The sequence below is a fragment of the Mustela erminea genome, chromosome 8 (assembly GCF_009829155.1).
Source record: "Mustela erminea isolate mMusErm1 chromosome 8, mMusErm1.Pri, whole genome shotgun sequence".
Lineage (NCBI taxonomy): Eukaryota > Metazoa > Chordata > Mammalia > Carnivora > Mustelidae > Mustela > Mustela erminea.
The window spans coordinates 16326067-16341253 of NC_045621.1; the positions used below are offsets into that span (position 1 = coordinate 16326067).

At 39.4% G+C, this 15187-nt stretch overlaps 1 protein-coding gene across 4 annotated transcripts in view; it reads left to right on the forward strand.

The window, feature by feature from the left end:
• Positions 1 to 15187, forward strand: part of PARD3B (par-3 family cell polarity regulator beta) — a 1046926-nt gene that overhangs the window by 533220 nt on the left and 498519 nt on the right. For all 4 annotated transcript variants that reach the window (XM_032354007.1, XM_032354008.1, XM_032354009.1 and 1 more), the window contains exon 5: positions 14516 to 14604. In XM_032354007.1, coding sequence (XP_032209898.1) covers positions 14516 to 14604 — 89 coding nt within the window. The remainder of the gene's footprint in view (positions 1 to 14515; positions 14605 to 15187) is intronic.

Sequence of the window (15187 nt, forward strand, 5' to 3'; positions counted from 1 at the left end):
CAGCCAGCAAATCATTGTCTGTTTCTCTTTCTGCTAAGAGGCTTCATTTATTGGAGCAGAGGGTAAGATTGAGTGTGCTATTTTGTTCCTGGTCTTTTTTCCAGCGAAAATCCTAGCCATTACCCTTTCTGTATGCAGGTATTTCCATCTTGAAGACTGAATAAAAATTAAGATTTTCCTTATTGTCATATTTGATCATCCCTTAGAAAAGGTCACCCACAGAAAGTTAACCAATATATTTGATTATATAGACCTATTATTTTTGTTTCCTGTTGCCACATTCCCTTCTGAAGAGCTCTCAAATGCTGTAATTTTAATCTGCTGTGATTGCCTCACAAGTGAAGAGGTCATTTGCTGTATTTTGTAGAGGCACATCACCTGAGTGCCCTCAGCGACCGTAGAAGTATTTCCCTTGTAATAAGGAGAGAGGAGAGGGGTTTCCATCACCACTCAGTTTAAAAACTCTCATCTGTCAGGAAGCATGCACTTTTCTGTGCGACCCTGGGAGTTCATTAAAAGTGTGAGATTGCGTCACTGATTAGCCATGGCTGAGGGCCTGGGTGATGATGTTGTGGCAGCAACCTTAACAGAAATTGAATAAAAAGAAAATCTATATTTTGTTTCAGGCCAAGGAGGCTTTGATTAGAAAGCTTTCTCCTTTTTCACTTGGGACTCTGTTTTGTGGTGTCATTGAGGAAGTGGTTCTAGTATAGATTTGAAAAAGGGACCACTTCATTTTTTTTTTTTTTACCCTTTCTATTATACTGCTTATTTATTAAAAATATAGTTCAGGAAACATTCAAATATTTGTAAGTATTAATAAACCAACATTATGCTGAGGGATTAGAAAGATACAGTTTCCTTTCAGTATCTTATTTCTGTACGCAGTAATGAAAAGGTGAGCTGCCCCACCATTCTGTGGGAGGGAGGGTAGAGGTACGGCTTAGTTCACAGGCGCCAGGATGGATGAGTTGGTTTGTTTCATTGATTTATTTGTTCTATAAAGATGAGTGTCCACTGTATACTGATAAAACTCAAGCAGGGACCCTACTGTAGACTGGCGTGGCTTGCTTTCTTCCAACTTTGTCAATTTGAAACCATGTGAGCTTTTGTAAGAATTTCATATGACATTGATCAGATATCCTTTACTGTGTGTAGTTACTGGTGTCCCCTGAAGCCTAAGGAAAGTGGAGGTGGTAGAGGGGCACCTGGGTGGTTCATTGTTAAGCGTCTGCCTTCAGTTCAAGGTGATGATCCCAGGTCCTGGGATTGAGCCCTGCATTTGGCTCCGGGCTCGGCAGGAGGCCTCCTCCGTCTCCCACTCTCCCTGCTTGTGTTCCCTCTCTTGATAGCTCTCTCTCTGTCAAATAAATAAAATCTTAAAAAAAAAAAAAAGAATAAAAGTGGAAGTGGTAGAAAAATTGATACCCATGCTATGTGCTATGTGGAAGGTTGGTCTTATGATTCTGGGAAGTTCTTCATGAGGGCTGGTTTGTAACTCTTATGTAAGAAGAATCAGAAGTTCTAAACCATCTGCCAGTTTCATCCTCTACCAGTTTTTATTGCTTACGTTTTCTTGTCCCATGGAATTGCCCCATTAGTTATGCTCATTTGGTAGATCTGGATGGGAGTCAAAGGTTAACCCAGGCATGCCATTTGGATCAAATCATCACTATCTAATAGAAGCAGTTCTAAAAATGTGAATTAAGAAATCTGTGGAGTATGGGGCACCTGGGTGGCTCAGTGGGTTAAAGCATCTGCCCTCAGCTCAGGTCATGATCCGAGGGTCCTGGGATCGAGCAGGGAGCCTGCTTCCTCCTCTCTCTCTGCCTGCCTCTCTGCCTACTTGTGCTCTCTGTCTGTCAAATAAATAAATAAAATCTTTTAAAGAAAAAAAAGAAATATGTAGCACCTTTGCCACATATTCTAGTAATTGCTTGGAGGCAGTGGTTGGAAGAGATTTAAGAATCAGAGGCCAGAATCTGTCAATCTCAGAATAGCCACAAATGGACCAGTAGTCAAGAACATCACACCTTTAGTACTTACAGATTTAACATTTGAAATTTCGTATACACTGCATGTAAGCCAAAGGTCAAGAACATGTAATAATTTGTAATTTTGCAATGGCGCAATGTGAGTCACTCACACTGAGAAGTTCTTGGGCAGGAATCACTTAGCTTGTCAAGGAGGCTTCAGAAAAAGATTGCAACATCTGCTGACAGGTGTTGAAGGGATGTTTGTTCATGTTACTGTGCCTCTCCCCTCCCTGGAGGTTCTCAGGGGAGTTAATGGGCAGTGTGATCAGTGGGGTACCCTCCCAAATCCACTCAGGCCTTTTATCTGTAGCATCCACCGCCTGTCCTATTCAGAAACTGTCCTGTGTAGCAATCACTATCTAAGGAATCTCTGGAAACATTTAATATTCCTGTAAGACAAATCTCATGATTCTGTCCAACGTATGGACGTAGATTAGCAGGTGGATGTCCCATCTGAACCTTGAGATCATTGTGGAAACATTTAATATTCCTGTAAGACAAATCTCATGATTCTGTCCAACATATGGACGTAGATTAGCAGGTGGATGTCCCATCTGAACCTTGAGATCATTGTTAAGATTGAGGAGTTTTGAGAGCCCTGAAAATTTTATGCACAATTCTATGTGTATATGCATATATATATATATATATATACACACACACACATATATATATATATACACACATATATATATATGTATTCATCTCCCAATACAGGTATATATATACATATAATATGATACACATATATACTATATATGTATATATATACCTGTATTGGGAGATGAATCATTACTCTTAGTTTTACAGATGAGACTGTGATCAAAAAAAAATAACACAACAACTCAAAATACTGCTTCAGAGGAAGAATAATTAATTTCTGTTAGTCAATTTGCTTATATAGCTGTTACATGCAGGAAGGGTCAAGGTTGGGGAAGGAATAGCACTACAGTTCGGATCTGACTGGTGCTCAGCTGAGTTGAATTTTGGAGTTCATACACAGATGAATATTAGTGAGACCAGCTGCTACTCCCTTCTCTCTGACCTCTCTGCTCCTTTCTCCCCAAAAGGAGCTCATTAAGGTGAGGAGTATATCTGTTTTTATTACCACTACTTAGCGTAGTGCCTGGCACAATGGAGACCCACAATAACTGTGTGTGAACTAAATGAATCCTGTTTGGCTCATGGGTTTGCTAGCCCTCCTAAAGTATCATTTAGTATGTTTTGATTCACAAGAATATCTCCTTGGTGGGTAATAAGGACTTAGGTGGGCCCCTCCCTTGGCATCCTGTATTTGATTTTGCTTTTGGTTCTAGTTTCCAAAACAGAAGCAGGAAGTTACTGAGTGAAGTGACGGTGTAAGGACCCTGCAGAAGTGAAAATCAACCAGGATGAGAACAAGAGATGAGGCATGGGGGGAGTAGATAAATAAATTAGTTAAAATAATGGGACTGGAGGAAATGCTAGAGGACTAACGCGAAGATGGATTGGTGAAGGCAATGAGAAGGCATTAGCAAGGAAGGATGCCGCAGGTTATAAATGAGGAAACAAAATCTCAGTGTAGAAGCAGCTCTAGGTTGGAGGTTGGGAGCATGAAGATAAGGGACATGTCCTACTTCAGAGGGCTGCTGAGTAAGTGGTTCCACTGGGGAATCTCAGTTTTCATTTAAATCTAGGTAGTAGAGAGGATAGTTGAAGAAATTCTTGAGCTTGTGAAAGAGTTTCAGGGCATTCTCACACATAATGGAGGAGGAGGTCGATATGGAAGTATTTAAGAAGGGATGTACCGTTGAAGGATAAGGAGGTGCCCAAGGAGGGAGGAACAATGGAAAAAAGGCCATTGAACCAAGAGTTTTTTTGTCACCTTGACCTGTGTTTGAACCTAAAGAAGTGAGAGAGCTGGAAGAGAAAGGGATAGTGAATAAAAATTACAGAGAGCTTTGCTGCAGTAGTGGGGCCTTGCTGATGGTCCTGCCTCAGGTGCAAGGTCACTGTCTTTCCCATGATCAATACTCTCCTGTCTAGAGGTTTCAGCATGATGGGGTTTCTCTCCCAGCTGGCAAGAGCCTGAGAAACTCAAGCTTCCAGTGACCATGGAATTTAGATGGCTTTAAATATTGGTTTAGAAATATTTTATAAATAATGGAAGTCATTTTACATTGCATTATGATAAATAAAATATAAAGGCATATATAAAGGATTGTAACCAGCCAGGATCTGTACCCAGCCAGGTACAGATTGGTGCATTCTTTTACTTCAATTATTTTAATCCATAAATAAAGATTAGCTTTCAATTTTGCTTTAAATTCTCTTGCCAGAGATGCCTCTGGCAACAGTTTCAGCTAGTTTGCAGCTTTGAATGTAAAGACAGTGTCACAGTCATCTTTGAATCCCCCCATAGAGTCTCGTGTAATACTCTGCACCTTGTAGAGCATTCACCAATGTTGAGATACAAACATATTATTTTTTTATCGAATGTTACCTAAGAGACTTTACAGTAAAGGATTTCTAGGGAAAGGATTTCTTTATCCAGCAAACACCTCTAAAGTGAAATATTTATCGTATTTCAGACCTGTGCTAGGCAACAGGTATATAAAACTAGAAAAGACACATTCCCCAAGCAAGGGAGACAAACCTACGAAGGAATCCTTGCCTACCCTGAAATGTATATGAACTTTAGTAGGAGCTAACATGGCCTGAGAGAGAGCTATGTAGAGAGCTCAAGGAGGAAGTGCCCATTCTGTTAAAGGATGTTGAAAGTGGGATAGATGTTTGCCGGAAAAGCAGTGGTGGTCTATGCAGCTGGTGTGTCTAGACATTTGTTGAGTATCTACTCTATGCCAAGCATTGTTCCAGTCTTTGGGGATATATGAGTGAAGAAGACCACAGCCCACTTGGAGCCTACATTTTAGCTATTGATATCTAGACCAATGAGATCTTCTTAATGGGGCAGAACTTCCCCCCACACCTCAGGTACTATACAGTTTTAAGGAGAGAACATTTGTATCTGAGCAGAAATGCATGGTGACTTTCTTATATGATCTGGTCTCGTTAGTTATGGCTGCTTTTGCTGAATCTCCCCAACTCTCTATTGTATCTCTTTATCTAGAGAAAAAACAAAACAAAAGCATACTTTTTTGCTGACTGTGACTCTTGACTACAGCTATTCTCTGGGGTTCAGACCTGTGCACTTTCCTTACAGCTGTTTCCACATGCTGTTAACACCCAAGACGGCACAGCTGGCTCTGCCTTCCCCTGCCGCTTTCCTCGTGCGGTACTATTCCTTCTCCTGCTGTTCCTCATTCTTCACATATGTCATGGCCAAGATTGCTTCAAGTGCACCTTACGTTGTCAGAGAAGATCCTTCCCCAATGTTTATTTTCAATTGGTCTTTATAATATAAGCTAGTGAGATCGCTTTTTCGAAACTAGAGGCTTCCAATAAAGGTGTCATGGAGTGAAATGCAAGAATGACAAAGTGAATGGCAAAATGATTGTGTGGAAAGATAGATGGAGGTCATGGGAGAGAGGCAGGTGCGCACGGCGGGGTGAGGGGAGTTGGGGCCTGGATGAGAGGAGAGTAAAATGCTTATGGGGTGAGGACAATGGAAGCACATTTTTTTTTAAGTCCTTGAATGTGCCCTATTCATGAATGAAGATGGGTTGTAAGCTTGGTGCTCTCATCTGATCATTATAAAGGATTTTCAACATAGATTTTTTACTTCCTTTATTTTAAAATCTTTTTGAAAGGTTCTACTAGACCAAACACACTAATGCCCTGTGCTTTCCCCCTCCCCTTGCTAAAACACATCTTTATGGACTTTGTCTGTGGATTCAAAATTTTCCACATCCCATTTTCACAGTGAAGGTTTTCATAGTGAAGACCAGGAGGAAAGTGTGCCTGTGGCAGCAAGAGTGAGGTGCTTGTGCAAATGAGAAGTGTGCCTTTAATAATGTGTCCTTTTATCTTTATACTCTCTCCCAGCCAACCTGAAAGTCCTACAGCTTTGCTTAAATGCCTGTGGTACATTTAACCTGAGTCAAACTTGATTGAAACGTATTTCAATGGTGGCTCAATGGGTTAAAGCCTCTGCCTTCGGTTCAGGTCATGATCCCAGGGTCCTGGGATCGAGCCCCGCATCAGGCTCTCTGCTCAGCAGGGAGCCTGCTTCTTCCCCTCTCTCTCTGCCTGCCTCTCTGCCTACTTGTGATCTGCCAAATAAATAAATAAATAAATAAATCCTAAAAAAAGAAAGAAAGAAATTTCAGCCAGCAAAGTGAAAACAATTAAGCTAGAAATTTTTTGTAATTGCTGACCAGCTTTGGGTGATGGTTTGTGGACACATGTGAGGCCCCAGTGCCATCAAACTGTCCCTTTTCGCAGTCCTATATTCTAATTATTTGGGAGGATGGTACAGTTTAAGTAGATTAAACGGAAGAGCAGCAGATGTTTACAATACCTTTGAGCCTATGTTTTATGGTGGGAGCGTGATCTCAAGCAGACCCTTACCAGAGAGTGTGCTATATTGTTCAGTATTGTCACCCTTTCAGGAATAGACAATGTCACCTTGGGCCTCAGCATTAAGCTCCAGTGGTTTTGAAGTGGTTAGTAATATAGAAAAGTAGGGAAAAGCAGCTACAACTGGGTGGGGGCAAGAATCTATAAGTCAAAGTGGTCATTATAAGTATGTGTCAGTGTTGGAAAAAAAAATACATGTGTTTCCTACTTTTCATTTCAGCACTTTTTGAAATGTGTTGAGTGTGAGTAAGAAAAAGTGGACATTAAAATAAGGGTTGCAGAATCCCCTTGTTGAACTTCTGAACTCCCACATTTCTATGAATTTTAAAGCAGTCTTTCACTGATGTGTTTGCTTGGGAAGCAGCAACCCATTGGTGTTGGGCTTCTGTGGAAAGATCGGAACAGGTGACACACTGTTCTTCATATCAGTGGTGGTTTTCCTTTGATACCTCCGTGAGATTGGTCAGTGTGTCTATTCTCAGATCTCACAAACAAAACAGAATCTATTCCCCCGCCCCCATGCTCTTTAAACTCCTATGGGGTTTTAACTCTGTGGTATCAGGCTTAGTCGAGACCACTTTAAAATTCATACTAGAGGGGTGCTTGGGTGGCTCAGGGTGTTAAAACTTCTGCTTTCGTCTCAGGTCATGATTCCAGGGTCCTGGAATCAAGCCCCGCATCGGGCTCTCTGCTCAGCGGGGAGCCTTCCTCTCTGCCTACTTGTGATCTCTGTCAAATAAACAAATAAAATCTTTTTAAAAAAAGTTCCTACTAGAAACACATAAGCAAAACACACACACACAGAGACACACAGACACACACACACACACACACACACACACCCAGCAGGTAAACTGTGTAAAGGGTCTACATTTTTAAAAAAATATATATTAAAAAAGTTTTCATTGTCTTCTCAAACCTAACTCAGAATACTGGGAAATCACACCTGTGAATTCTAACTGTGCTAATTAACAATAAGGAGGAAAGGAAATATCCAAAAAAGATCATAGAAAATAACAAGATAATGAGATATAGATGGAGGATTAGGTTTTAAGTGTGCTTTACCTCATGCCCTAGATCTGTTCCTCAAAAGTTATTTAGAGTCTGTATGTGAAGAAAGTATAAAATTATATCTTTCTGTGAGAATTTGCTTCTCAGGAGTAGCCTTCCAAGAAAACATTCGTTCAAATGAATAATCACCTCTTAATTGATCTCTTGGAGAATTTTTCTAAGTATGTTTCTTCAGTGGCGGCTTTCCTGCCTTACTCTGTAGTGTACCTTCACTGAGTCCTGGGACATTTTAGATCTGGAATGGAAATAGGAATCTTCCCATCTCCACGTTACAGATAATGAAAGTGAGAGCCAGGAAATTAGGCGTCCAGTCACTAGGCAAAGCAACAGGAGAACTTCTATTGGAAACGTTCTCCTTTGTCTTAGACTGGAGCTTAATTTTACTACAGTACCTTAGTTTCCCCCCCTTTAAAATCTATCTTTATTAAATCTATTAAAATCATGCAATATGTCTTGGACACGGACCAGATGAAGAGAAGATATAGCCAACTCTATGTTGTCGGTAGGGTTTTACCTGAGCAGAACATCATTCATAACTGTGCTGTCTCTGGGGGACAGTCCACTGGAAGATTGCTGACTTTTAGTGTATTTTATAAAGTCCAGAATTATTTCAATCCTGTCCAGATTTACCCTATGTTTATTCCAGTAACTTACTCTTGGCTTGGCAGTAGGTGTATGTGTGCACAAACACCTCATAGCCAAGATTTGGGGACTAATTACTTATGATCTAATTAATTGTGTTCTGCCAAAGTAACTTTTTGTTTAAAAAATGGAATTATTGGGGCGCCTGGGTGGCTCAGTGGGTTAAGTAAGCCTCTGCCTTCAGCTCAGGTCATGATCCCAGGGTCCTGGGATCGAGCCCCGCATTGGACTTTCTGCTCTGTGGGGAGCCTGCTTCCTCCTCTCTCTGCCTGCCTCTCTGCCTACTTGTGATCTCTGTCTGTCAAATAAATAAATAAAATCTTTAAAAAAAAAAATGGAATTATTAGAGCTCGGTCTTCAGAATAATGAAACATTTGATAGAATTTCATAGAAATCATTTCTTTTAATGTTTCATGATAGGACGTTATTTCTTTATTCTATTTGCATTAAATCTGTAACTGAGAGATATTTCAATGTAAATATAGTTAACAATTGTGTAGGCAGACCTAAATCTCAAGAGACATAGGTCCTACGTAATTTTAGTTCTGTCTTTGACCCTTCATTTCACCTTGGACATGACATTAATCATTTTGTTTTGGATATGTCCATGCATAAAATTAAAATAAGAATGCCAAAAAATTATCTAGGATTGTCATGAATATGCATCTAGTTATATATGAAATATTTTGAGATCTTTGAAAGAAAAAAATACTCGAGACATTATTAGAGTTTTTGTTAACTCTAAAACTCTACAACTCTGTTTCATTGAATGAAAACAGGATCGATAAAATGAATGACAAGGTCAGCATTCATTAAGTCAGTAACTATGACCATGGTACTCAGAAGAGAGCACAGAACCGAAAATCAGGAATCCTGGATTCTGGATTTGTTGCTGTCACAATAAGTAAAAATGGCCAGTCACCTCATCGTTCTGGGTCTCAGTTTTCTTAGCTATAAAATGAATGGACTGGCTCATCAGTGCCATTCTTTCCAGTGCTTAATTAATATTGTTAAGAGTTTCTGAAGATATTCAGTAGTTTCTGTAGGTCACTGTTTCTCAAAGTGTGGTTCCTTTACTAGAAACAGCAGGAACTTGTTAAAAACGCAAATTCACAGGACTTACCCTAGATCTCCTGCGTCAGAACCTCAGCCCCAACAATCTGTTTTCACAAGGCTCCAGGTGATTCTGATGTAGGCTAAAATTTGAGGATCGCTCTTAAAATTGTCCTTATTCTTAAGAAACTTGAAATTAAGCACTTTTCAATCTCCAATTTTCTTGCCTATTTCTAGACATATGGGTATATAGTCTAATATAAATATAAAAATATGGAAAAATATATAAAAGGAATTAAGGGCATGTTAAATTGATAAAACTGAAATTTTTTAAAAGACTTTGTTGACTTATTAATTACAGAGAGAGAGGGCAAGAGAGGGAACACAAGCAGGGAGAGCGGGAGAGGGAGAAGCAGACCTCCCTCTCAGCAGGTCTCTGTCCCAGGGCCCTGGGATCCTGACCTGAACTGAAGACAGGTGTTTAACAAATGAGCCACCCAGGTGCCCCTAGAACTGAAACCTTTTGAGGTGGTGTCTATGCAGCTGCGATTTCCCATGGTAAGGTGTTGCCCAAGGCACTGGAGGAATGTCTGTTAGGTCAAGCTTGAATAACAGTGCTTGACTACCAAAATGCATGATCATTTCATCTGTGTGCTTATCAAATACAACTTGTTTTTACTTAGCACAGATATTCTTGTTCTAAAATGTAAAAACAAAGATTCTGAAATTATGCCCAGAATTTTAATTTTAAAATTTACATTATGTTTATGTATGAGCATCAGGCACGTAACCTGACGCTCAAGTCTTCTCTGTATAATTTTTCTATTACTCTCATTCTAAAACTCATGTGCAATTTCAAAAGAAACTTGCAGTTGGCTTTTTAAAATGCAAATATTGTTATAATATGCACCTGAGCTCTGAAACGTCACTCAATTGCCATTAAAATTTTGTGGGCAAGTTGTTTCAAATGTGGCTAAAGAGCGCTGAGGGGGAAAACGTCTAAGCCATCTATTTTCACCTATATGTCAAAGACATCTGTTGATAACGGGACAGCTATTTTAGTTCTCATCTGAAAGATGAAAAAACATGTTTGTAAAACGGTTTTTAGTATTGTTTGAGAGCTGTGGTCGGCCCGGGAAAAGCAGTGAGAATTCACGTAGCATTTTCTTTCAAGAACAAAAGTTTTATCGGGGCGCTTGGGTGGCTTAGTGGGTTAGGGCCTCTGCCTTCGGCTCGGGTCATGATCCCAGGGTCCTGGCATCGAGCCCCACATCGGGCTCTCTGCTCAGCGGGGAGCCTGCTTCCTCCTCTCTCTCTCTCTCTGCCTGCCTCTCAGCCTACTTGTGATCTCTTTCCATCAAATGAATAAATAAAAAAATTAAAAAAAAAAAAAGAAAAGTTTTACCAAGAGCATTAAATTTCTTTGGAGACGTAGAACTTAATGAGGCTGCATGACCTACACGCTCTCCTCACGAACTGGAACATGGAATGATAGCCTGGTGCCAACACCAGGATCCCCCCGGGGAACAGTGCCCTGCCGGGTGCTGTGCCCCTTCCCTCCAGCTTGTGAGCCCTTGAAGTTGTTAGCACTGGTGCTAACTAAATGTAAACACCTTTACTTTCCAGCTGCTGCTAATTGGTTTGGGAATATTTATGTAAGTGTTGATTTTAAGGCTAAAAATAGTGCAGTGATGTTTAAATCCAACTCATTCTGGCTGTCAGAAACGCTCCCATGATCCTGAAAGTGTTGCTAAAAATGTTCACTTTTTAAAAATTGTAGTAATTAAACTTGTCTGTTGTGAGAGCCACATATGATATGTTCCCTTCTCTGATAAAAGAAATAAAGGACAAGATTCTTCAAGGCCTCGGATGCGTTGGTCAGACCCCGCCACCCGCTGAACTTTACCAGAGAGGAAAAAATTGTAAATGCGGGCAAACGGAGGAGACAAAGAAAATTTTGAAGTTGCTCTAGATCCTCCTATTCTAGGCAGGGGATTGCATCTATTTTAACTTAATAGGAATTATAATAGTTTTATTAATACAATTAAGTGTAGAGCTTCCCAAACTTGACTTTTTAAGAGGCAAGTTGGGGGACTTAAAATCACATCATTAATATTTCTCAAGTCTGAAGTTGAAGAAATATCATGTCTGTTCCATACCATTTGTTTTTACCTCTTGTTCTTCATCATCAGATTATTTTTGCCCCTTTACTTCCCAACTAAAAAGTCGGATTTCACAGATTGTTCTCAAAGTTACTTAAATAAGCGATGGGAGAGGGGAATTCATTTTTAGATACATGTGATTTCGTGACTCTTCACCATGTAATTTAGAGAAGGAAAAGCCTAAGCACCCCTAAATTATTACTTGTCAGGTATTTTGTAATTTTCAGAAAAAGGGAATTTATGGACCCCGTCAAGAAAGAAGTTGCTGTTGTCTCTAAGTCTGAAAGCCCTGCACTGCTCCCGTGTTGTTCAAGTCCATTTGGCTTTGGCTTCGTGTCCTTGCCCAAAGCCCTGAGCATCTGTCTGCCTGCCCCATCTCTAGAGAATAGCAAAGAATTCTGTTATTGCAAAAATAGGAATGATTTTGGCAAGTGACATGCACTGCCCATTAGTTGAAATGATAAACTCTAGTTTATCACAGCCCTTTTTGATAGCTGTGGTGAAGCAAAGACTTTTCAATGCTCCTTTTAAAATAGTGGAACTCTTGTCTTAGAGAAGTCTGTGAATGTGTGTGTGTGTTCCCTCTTACGTCTGTGGTTATTGACATGATTGCTTATAAAGCTGTAGTCAGTTCAGAATTACCCTTAAGCAGAGTATCACGTTGCAATTGGCCCAATATTGCTTTCAAATTCTAATTGACATTTCCATATACTTAGAGCATTAAGTATGTTGTTGACATAAATAGAACCTTTACTTACCATCTAACTGGAACTAGAAAAAAAGTTATTTTAACCTTGTAGAATGTTGATTTGAACCAGAAAGTGTGCTCTTTTCTTATCTTCGTAAGCGATCAACAAGAAAATTCCACTTGGAGTAGGAAGCAAAGAGGCAAAAATAGTTAACATTTTATAACATTATCCCAGTTTTTTCTTTGACATTCTGAGAATGTATATCCATGAAGAATTACAGAACTAGTAAGAGGATTTATTTCAACCGATAGCCACTGTTAACTGTTCATGGATGTAAAACCTTTATATTGTTAGCATGCTAATACTCTCTAAATTGATGTCCGATTCAGTGTGATTCTTACCAAAATCCAGCTGGCTTTTTTTTTTTCCTTGCAGAACTTGATGTTCTGATTCTAAAAATTATATGAAAATGCAAGGGACTCAGAAGGGCGGAAACAAACTTGGAAAAGAACAGATGTGGGGAATTCTCACTTCTGGTTTCAAAACTCAGTAGAAAACCAAGTATTCAAGACTGTAGTACTGGCCTAAGGATATATATGTAGATCAATGGAATACAGTTGAGAGTCCAGAGATGAGAGACATGACTGGGGCTTTAAGACCCATGTTTTTTTTTTTTTTTTCTCGCTGACCTCTTGAGATATTGACACCTCATGAGAGATTCTACCCCAGAACTGCCCATCTAACCCATTTCTAAATATTTGGCTCACAGAAGCTCTGAGAGACAGTACGGTTTTTTAATCCATTTAATTTGGGGGTAATTTATTACACGGAATTAGGAAACTAATACAATGCCATTCTGCTCATGCATTCATTAATATCCCCTAAATGAGCCCCACGTGTTGGGTACTTGAGAGAGTACTAGACATGCCATGACCCTTCATGGAACTCCCTCTCGTGGTAAGAGAGTCGGGGAAGAAGGTGCAAATGTTCTGACATGTGCAGTAGTCACGAGTTCAAGCATTTTGTTAAATTATCTACCTAAGTATGTTTGTAAGCTGCCCAGCACAGTGTTTTCTCTGTAAGCATAGATCATAATAGTAGGTATGTTTGAAAGTTTTCAAAGATTTGGTGCCTTAAACTAAAACGTATTTTTTGAATTTCTAGATTTTCTTCACTTTCTTTATCCCACTGAAAGGGTGAAAAAAAAATTTTTTAAAGAAGAAATCTAGTGTAGAACAAGTCCCTCACAAAACCCAGAACCCCTATGCGAAATGTTGCTACTCTGTCTAAAAGTGAAATACGTCTTTTTAATCATTTCACACTGATAAACTTGAATTGTGGCTCCCTGCCTTGTTTTCTTCAGGATATTAGCCTAGTTCCTTTACGCCCAACTTTTTAACTGATATATTGTCTTTTTTGTTGTTGTTGCAAGGATGCTTCCGGATCCATGAATGCTCTGTTTACAGGTGTGGTGGTTGACAATGGGTCCTTTTCGGTGTGGTTTGTTGGCTCAGGGAAACCTGAGTCCATGAGTAACACGGTTTATGACTTTGCTTCTCAAGAATGGTATATCTTCAGAATCCCTTTGTTCAAGTGCAGTTCCAAAGCTTAACAGAAATCTAACGCCTTACAAATGAGATTCAAAATCGAGCTCGCTTTTTAGAATCCATTCCACGTAACATCCAACTCAACGTGGCCACTGTCCTGGAGCGCTTGCCTCCTCTGGCCCTCTTAGCTCTCTGTAGTGGAAGAGTGTTTACCATTTTAGGAATTAAATGGTTAATTTCAGTTTCCTTTTGCTGAAGATCATTCTCAGAATGAGAGTCTTGTGACAGAGTAAGAACTCCAGATTTCTTTCCCCGCCACAGTCCTATTACATTTCCGACAGAAGTGACCTTGCCAGGCAACTTTTTTTTCATGAATTTTTTTTCTTTATATTTTTAGTGTCACCAGGGGGTACAGGCAAGTACAGTACATTAAAGCTAATACATCACCACCTGTCAGTGGCACCTTCCCTTTGGTACCCACTCTCCTTGCTGATTTAAAACACTCCGTCCCAAAAGCTTATGGTTGAGTAGCAGGAAGCTAAATGATGTATTCCAAAGCTCTTAACATATTGCCTTGTGTAAATGGCCCATTTGAGTATTTCAGAAACCAAACAGGAGAGAAGAGAACATTGAAAGCACTGAAAAGATTAACACCTGTTTCCAGTCTTCAAAAAAATTGGAGCATGCTATATATATTGAGAGTAAAACCACTTGCTGTCTCATGTTGAAACATTTTATTCAAATTTTCAGTTCGACATGTGTAGCATCCACATGCTTATGGGTTTGTTTGACTACAGGATTCCACACAGAACTTAGAAGATGGAGAAGTTATGAATGGTGTACAGACCGAACCACTGACATCGCTGAAAACCAAGGATGCACTGAGGTATTCTCTTTATGTGAATAAGACTATTTTAGTTATTATAGGATAATGTTTCTCTAACAGTTTGTAGTTTTTATTTTATAGAGAAGGTCAGGATAGGTAGTAGAGTGGAGTGAAACCTGTTCCAATTCTAAAATTAATTAGTCACTCTTTTATTTTCTTTTTTGATGGAAGAACTTCCTGAAAAACATATATAAATGAGCCTCCAAGTCTTTCAACTCTTCAGCAACCTGGATTCCTTAATTGCTTTTTTCCTCTTTGAACAACAGTTTAAAGTGAATTTTCAGAGTTCGTTGTGGTTGAGTGCTCTACTTTGACATTAGCTCTTTGAATATTGTTCTGTATTCTGTTTTAACCATCTTGCAATATTTTACTCAATGTATATAAAATGAATCCAGTCAATCACCTAGGATTTTTCATGGTTTTAATGTAAGTAACTCATTATATGAAGTCATTTGCTCTCATTTTCTCCAGTACTTACTTTGTTCTGCACTAATTTCCAGTTCTGCCTTAGCTTACCACACAGGTTCCATCTCTAGTTTTGCTGCTTCCTAGTTCTATTAGTGTAGGCAAGTATTTCATGTCC